At 58.3% G+C, this 7,583-nt stretch overlaps 1 protein-coding gene across 1 annotated transcript; it reads right to left on the reverse strand.

Annotated features, from left to right (window-relative positions):
* Positions 1–535: 535 nt before the first annotated feature.
* Positions 536–7,044, reverse strand: GFI1 (growth factor independent 1 transcriptional repressor). The gene is made up of 6 exons (XM_075540264.1): positions 6,930–7,044; positions 6,487–6,669; positions 4,297–4,790; positions 4,063–4,200; positions 3,492–3,657; positions 536–714 (listed from the first exon to the last, which is right to left on the reverse strand). Exons 1-6 carry the CDS (start codon positions 7,042–7,044, stop codon positions 536–538), a joined length of 1,275 nt encoding a protein of 424 aa, XP_075396379.1.
* Between the last annotated feature and the right edge of the window lie 539 nt (positions 7,045–7,583).

Here is a 7,583-nt window from a genome sequence, read left to right on the forward strand (position 1 = left end):
GCCAGGCCCAATGGTGCAGCCTGTCCTTTCCAAAGCATCCGCTTCCGTTCCCCAATCAGGTTCTAAACCAGTTTCCAGTGGGAGAAGACTCCTCCAATATGTACAGGCACTATCCCATAGGAAAGGGCCAGCAGGCTCCCCAGAGGAAAAACTGAAACCCTTAAGCTTTATCGCTAACACACGCACACGTCATACACACATCAACATGTGTCCACCTTGTAAATGTTGATCCCTCCTCGGCCACACAAGGATTCGGAGACGATCAGGAGGAGAAGGATATGAACCTGATGGGCTTTCCTGTCTGTGTATGGAGGACGTGGGCCCCGAGCTTTGATACGACCCCACCTGACTTGGTGTCTTCAGGTGTAGACGAAGTCCAGCCGCTCGCTCAGTCTAGATTGTAAGGCGAAGGGTGAGCACCCTGGTTGCCTCAGCCCACGGGGTGGGGGGCCTGAGAAGTCAGAAGGGGCAGTGGCAAGGGGGAGGCTGCCCTCCGTAGTGTCATGAAACTGCTGCTCCTGGGCGTCCCGGGTGCTCATTTGAGCCCGTGCTGCGTCTCCCGGTGCCGCCGGAGATCCACCTTCCTCTGGAAGCCCTTCCCACACAGATCGCAGCCGAAGGGCTTGAAGCCTGTGTGCTTGCGGCTGTGGGTGATGAGGTTGGAGCTCTGGCTGAACGCCTTGCCGCACACCTGGCACTTGTGGGGCTTCTCACCTGTGGGGAAGGAGGCGGGGAGGAGGAAGTATGAGTCTGGGCTACAGCTAGCGGGGACTCCTGGTGACCCACATGTTGTTGACGGCAGCTGGCCGCCCCACAATCTGAAGCCTGTGAGCGGCTTGCTGGGCACGGTGCTGCAGCAGTATGAAGCAGATTCCCAGCCTGCAACTCAAGCCCTGGCAAGCGAGCCGGGCAGCAGGTGAACGGGAGCTGAGTGGGGGTTCCCAGCCAAAGGCCTCAAACCGTTTCCTGCTAAACGGAAACAGGGCAAATGCCACGTGCCCTCCCCAGATTCACAGCTGAATCCACCCCGGGAGGATGCCCCAGCGAGAAGCTGAGTTGGCCTAGAGCAGCTGCTCAGCTGCAGGGGCGGAGCGTTTGTCCTACAAACCTTGTGACTCTCTTCTCTGTAACTCAGAGGAAGTTTCCAAATCTGAGTTTCCAAGTGGGGAATGGTTTGTACTGACCAGTGAATCTGTCCTCGTTCTTGCTCTTGAAAGCCAATGGACTGTTTCTGAAGCAGGGACAGTTCTCAAAGCCTCATTTTTAAAAGCTCACTTAGGCCACAACTATTTCTTAAGGCAATTGAAGCTTTTCTGCCTTGATTTTACTCTCTTTTTACAAGAGGTTGATCATAGGATTCTATATCTAAAAGCCACACTTCACCATAAAAGGGGCCCTGGTGGCTGGGTGGGTTACGAAGCGGGGTTGCTAATCAGCTAACCACAAGGTTAGCAGTTTGAAACCACCAGCTGCTCCGGAGCGTGAGGCTTCTGCTTCCATGCAGCCCTCCTCTGCCCTACGGCGCTGCTGTGAGTCAGAATTGATTCAAGAACATCACTGTAAATGAATTAATAGATAACCAACTGGACATGCAAAGATTTTGCCTTTCCCCCTAACACATGTACTAGTCAACATTTGGGGGAAAAACATGGTTTTCCAGAGAGCCCTAGCATGGCATCACAGCCCGGGCCCAGCTTTGGAAAAAACGCAAACTAGATAAACGTTAGTGTGGGGAGCCACGGGCCTTTTTAACCCGACCGCTCTCTGTCTTCTGGCTTCAGATTTCCTTGATAATGAGTCACCCATCAAAGCCTATCCTATCCCTTAAGGGTCAAACAAATCTGAGAGACGAATTCTAGCTATAATGGAAATGTTTGATAAGGGCTTAATGGTTCGTGCTGTGAAGGCCCTACTTGTATTTTGATATGCATATTGGATAGCATTATTCAAAAGGAGAGAGTTGTGTGGAAATTTCAAGTCAAGGGCATGATTTGAGTCGGATAGTCTTCTGGGTTTCCCTCCCTGTGAGACATCTACATGTCATGGACATAGTCCCAGGATCTTTAAAAAGCTGAACGCTGGGCGTTTGGAACACCTTAGACTTGGTTTTCCATCAGCATTAATATTCTGCGATAAAACAGCAAGGCTGTCTGGTTAACGATCACAGAGAGGACCCCTGTGATTACAACTGGCCGTGTGAAGGAGAGTTCAAGATCCACTGCTGGAGTATTCCAGCCGGGCGCCATAATTTACTCCCAGTCTTCTCTTTGATAAATCCCTCAATCCCTCTGACTTGCCGGGTGATAAAAGCAGCTCCTCAGTCCCCGCCACCTCTCTTTTTGGGGGGGTGGGTGCTGTCGTTAGTTGTTATCCATATGCGCCCCCCCCCTCCGGCAACCCCATGCACAACAGATCAGACTGAGGTGGTCCATGGGGTTTCCGTGGATGGTTTCTGGAAGTACACCACCTGGTTTCCCTGATGAGTCTGTCTTCCCCTGGAAGCTCTGCTTCACAGCAGGAACGTCCCCTCCAGCGGTGGCAGTGCGTGAGGTGCACTGGCGGGAAATGGACTCTGTGTCTCCCACGTGGAAGGCGAGAAGTCTACCACAGAACCGCCAGAGCCTCACTTCCTTCCACTTGAGGGTGCAGAAAGGGCCAGATGAGGTTTGAATTTGAGAGCACTTGGTATATTGTGAAGCATTCAGACAGGTAATGATGATCATGGTTAGGGCCGGAATTAACTGATGTTTTGAAGAGGGCTAATCAGTGAATAAAAGGTTTCTTTGGCTACCTCACCTTCTAGACAAAGGGAAGTTGAATATGCTAAACAGTGGTCCACAGCACGGACGTCAGAGGTCAGACAGACTTGAATTCATTTGAGCCCTGGAACTGTGTGACCCTGGATGGGTAGGGACTCCGTGGGGATAAGTAATAGTCTCTACCTCCCGGAACATAAAATGCAATCATGCATTTGTGAATTACTGAGCAGATAGCTTAGAAAATACATACTTGCTATTTTTCCCTCTTTGAAATCAAGAATAAATTCTGACTCCTAAAAATACAGCCAGAGGCCACACAGGAACCTACCCCACAGAGCCCAGGCGGAAGCCCTAGAGAAAGCCCTCTCTCATCGCTAGGTAAACATTTAAAGCCACACGCTGCAGGACCCTGGAGCTTCAGATTTCACCCAGAGCAGGCAGCAGTGGAGCAGCTGCTGAACGCCAGGGAAAAGAAGGGGGGACAGAGAACCTGAAAGGGGCCCTTTAGACAAAGGCCCAAATCAAAGCTCCCTGGGAAGAGCTGTGTGTAAATGAACCTTCCAGGGAATCTGCCTCTTGGCTTGTTGTTGTTGTTTTTCTTTCACACACAGCAGAGGCTAATTTAACGCCCACCTCGAAAGCCTCCTCCACCACTTCCGGGGTCCAGAAGGTAAAGTGAGATTCGCTGGCCTCAGGCCCCTCCTCCCTTCCAGGGTGCTCCCTGCAGCTCACCAGTGTGGATGAAGGTGTGCTTCTTCATGTCTGACTTCTGGTGGAACCGCTTGCCACAGTACTGACAGGGGTAGGGACGGGTGTCCGAGTGAATGAGCAGGTGTGTGGACAGGGTGGACGACCTCTTGAAGCTCTTGCCACAGATCTTGCAGTCAAAGCTCCGTTCCTGCGGGAGGAAATGCACCCAGGCTGCCACAAGTCCCCAAAGCCAGGACGCTTTTCTTTCCTGTCTCCCTTCCACAGAGCGCCCAGCCTCTACCCTCACCACCCCTAGCCGCTGCCCTTTTAACGCGCTGTCTACCACAAAGCACTTTTCACCCGCGACTCCACACCCTGAGCCAAAGACATCCCCGCCCTGCTTTTTCGTTCATTTTTTAGTTTTGTTTTGGACACCCATATAGCCACACTTCGACGCCCTCTTGGCAGCAGGCTTCGACCTCAGCCACTTAGGCCGTCCCTCACCCCTCCAACCCCATCCTGGAGGAGGTGGGTATGGTGTTCTGCCGAGAACACGGGAAGAGCAAGCTGCCCGGCGGCGAGGGCGGAGGGTGCAGCGCAGGGCCAAGCTCACCTGGGAGTGCACCGCCTTGTGCTGCTCCAGGCTCACCGCGTGCCCAAAGGTCTTGCCGCACATCTCGCAGGCGAAGGGTCGGGTGCCGCTGTGGGACCTCCGTACGTGCACCTCGAGCCCGTGCGGCGTGGAGAAGACCTGCGGCGGGTGGGGCGGGGACAAGGCCGCTGAGAGGGGCCGCGGGGCTGCGGCGCTGTCCGGGCGCGGGCCGGGGGCGGGCGCGAGGGGGCTCACCTTGCTGCACTTGATGCACTTGTAGGAGCCGCCGCCCAGCAGCAGGCGGGTACACAGCAGCTCTGACTCCACCTTGACGCCCGCGCCCTTGTCGGCGTGCAGCCCGAGGCTGCGCTCGTGGTACAGCCCGCCCGCCGCCGCCGCCGCCGGCCGCTCATACTGCCCCGCCGCGCCGGGCCCGAAGTGGCCGTAGAGCCCCAGACCTGGGCCGCCGCCGCTGCCGCCCGTGCTGCCGCCCCCGGGCGCCCCGGGCCCCGCGCCGCCGCCGCTCGCAGCGCGCTCGGGGCTGTACAGCGCGGCCGGGTGGCCCGGCTCCGGGGCGCGCTCGCAGAAGAGGCCGAGGCCCGCGCCGCGCTCCAGGGCCGCGCATGGCCCGTAGCTCTGCACCAGGTGCCGCAGGTCGGAGCCGGCCAGGCCGCTCCAGGAGTATGGCTTGAAGGACAACGGGAAGGTCTGAGCTTCGTCCAAGGACTGGCACACCGACTTCTCCGAGGCTGTGGAGGCACCAAGGGGGATCCAATGAGACCTAGCACTGCGGGATGGAGGCCACTGGCAGCGGCTGGCTGCCCACCACCCAGTTCGGGCGGGCCACTGGGTGCCCCCCCTGGGGTGTCAAGGTCACCCCAGGAGACAGGCCCAACCCCAGGGCTGCAGTCAGATAACTGAGATGTCAGGCAGGAGGATGAGTACATAATTTACAAGGCTTTCTTGGTGGCTGGACCTCTAGAGAGCGGCGTGCCACGCAGTGCCCCACAGCGATCTGGGGTTCTACGGACCTGGGCCGCACTCTCCTGGCACCTACGTGCTCCTATTTTGACTTTTTTCCCCCTGTCCTAGACTTGAGGAGGAGAGAGGGGGGCGACCAGTAAAACAGCCCCAGTTTACCAGAGACAGATCTATGTGGGGAAAGAACAGAAAAGAAAAAACGGGAAGGTGTTAAAGTTCCTCAAAGTTGTTAGGAGCCAGTGCTGGCAGCAAAGGGGAAGCGGAAAGGGGGCTTTGGTTTGAACTGCAGGTCAAATACACCCTATTCCCGCTCCTCTCCTGGTCTGACCAAAGTCTTCACACATACACTTGTGTATGTACACTTGTAAAGGCCATCACCATTGCCCAGCAGAAAAGCGTGCCTGAATAGCAGGTGCGGTGCACCCTCACCACGTCAATTTTGCTAAAGCCAGATCACGATCATATATGTGCGTTCTGCCCATGTTTATGCGCCGACAAATCTGTACACATACACTCCAGGCTGACTCCAGTCCAGGCTGGCCGCCAGAATGAGAGGCTGCGCCCTGGGTTTACCTCAGAAGGGTGCCACTACACCCAGTCCTCTCCCGACTGTGAAGTAAGAGCCCCCAGGTGCTACATCTGTATATGAAGACGTTACTATGTATGGCTTTAGCCACGTCCCGGAACTGGAAGGGGTGTGTCCTCAATACAGCTGTAAATCGGTAGCCTTTGGCAGAGTCCAGCTGGTCTGCTGGACCCTTACCCCCGGCTCGTCCCCACTCAGAGTGGTTCAGGACTTCTGGGTTTTCTATTGCTGCCTAGAAATGAAACCGGAGGCTGATCCCCTTAGTTGGGCCAACAGAACAGACAAAAAATGAACAAGCCCCCAATTGGCGCTAGCGATGAGCTGAAAGCTGAGATTTTTCACCCTGAGCCCCTCCTTCCCTCTCAGACACGTAACTCTGCCAGGCTCACCTCAGCGGGAACTTTCCAGCTCAATTTTTGAAGTCAACCACGCTTTTGCCTCAAACTGCCAGGGTCTCGGTTTTGTTTGTGGGTTGACATCTGGATTCTAGTCTCTGTGTTGTGAGGTCGGTCCCAGCCCCTAGGTACACGATGAGTCTACTCTACCGCCCTAGTCCTTTGTATACAATGGTCTCTGAGAACGTGGAATGTCCACGCTGCTGCTGCGGGTCCAGTGCATTCTTTGCTTTTCGGTCCTGAGCCAACTCCGTGCAAAGAAGCATTAGGAAGCAGCGGCCAAGGTCCTGCCGACTGGAGGGGGGCTGCTTATCCGTTGTGCAAGCTCTCCCAGTCGCAAGGGGCCGAAAGCGGCCCGGACCCACCCCTGCCCTGGCTGGGTGCACAAGCCCAATCCTCCGAAAAGACCTTCTGCTATCGGGTTTCACTCTGCACAAGTGGGGTCCTTGGAGACCCCCACCCCAGCTTCCAGGGAGCCCCTACCTGGAGACACAGAGGGCGACGGGGGCCTCCAGAAATCCTCAAACTCGGAGCTCCGATCGCAGACGCTGTCCTCGCAACTGCCTGGGGACACGGAGGCTCCGTCGGGGGCTTCAGTCAGCGGCGACTCCGGGGACAAACGGCCGCCGGACTCCGCCTCCGCCCCGCCCGCGCTGGAGGTGCTGTCTGGGGTGAGAAGGTGGGAGAGAGGCTCAGATTGGGCCGAAGGGTTCCGAACCAGGGCGCCCATGCGTCCTCTTGCCTCCCAGACTCGGAGCGGAGGCCGCTGCGGGGCTCGTGGGTGACGAGGCCGGGAGGAACCCAAAGGGTAAGAAATAAAAACAACCGCCATAAGGGGGCCTCGGGTCGCCCGGCCGTTTTCCGGGAGAGGTGTGGCGGGGCACAGGCACCCCTGGAAGCCCCCTGGGGCCCGCGAGCACCCGCACCTGCCCGGCCCGGCGCGGGCACGTCCTCCTGGCGGAGGGCATAGTCGGGTCCCGGGGAGCGCGGCTGGTGGTAGCTGTGCGCCTTCTTGCTCTTGACGAGGAACGACCGCGGCATGGTGGCCTGGGCGCTCCCGCGCCACTCCACGGGTCCCCGGAGCTGCTGTCAGGCCGGAATCACCCCGAAAGCTAGCGCAGCCTCAGCCTGGCGGAAACCTGAGAGGAGGAGGAGGACTGGGTGGCGCGGGTCAGCACGCTGGGGGCCGCGGCCGCGACAGCCGGGCGGAGGGGGACGCGGCTCGGGAGGGGCGAGGAGGGCCTACTGGAGGAGGGGCTTGGCCCCGCCGCGCCACGCTCACCAGGTGGCACTCGGACAGGTGGCGCGAGGCTGTCGCCGCGCCGCCGCCGCCACAGCACAGCAGTAAAACTCATTGGGGCTGGTGGCCCAGGCCCCCACCTCGGGCCCGGCCCACGCCCCCGGCCCCTCCCCTTCCTCCGACGCCCCGGCGAGCGCGGCCCGACCGCCGCAGGCCGTCCCAGCGGGTGCCCCAGCGCGACCCCTCCCTGCCCGTCTGGCTCACTGGGGAGCTGGGGTGTTGGGCGGGGGCGGGCGGATCAGTTAGGGCCCGGGACGCGTCGGTCCCGGAGGCCTGGAAA

Source organism: Tenrec ecaudatus, chromosome 1, assembly GCF_050624435.1.
Source record: "Tenrec ecaudatus isolate mTenEca1 chromosome 1, mTenEca1.hap1, whole genome shotgun sequence".
Lineage (NCBI taxonomy): Eukaryota > Metazoa > Chordata > Mammalia > Afrosoricida > Tenrecidae > Tenrec > Tenrec ecaudatus.

What these genes read in the sequence shown, in the direction of transcription:
- GFI1 (XM_075540264.1), bottom strand. Translation starts at nt 7,044, where the DNA reads ATGCCGCGGTCGTTCCTCGTCAAGAGCAAGAAGGCGCACAGCTACCAC. An exon ending in AGTGCATCAAGTGCAGCAAG is followed by an intron (nt 4,201 to 4,296) that starts GTGAGCCCCCTC and finishes CACCCGCCGCAG; the next exon opens with GTCTTCTCCACGCCGCACGG. An exon ending in GCACACCTTCATCCACACTG is followed by an intron (nt 715 to 3,491) that starts GTGAGCTGCAGG and finishes CCTTCCCCACAG; the next exon opens with GTGAGAAGCCCCACAAGTGC.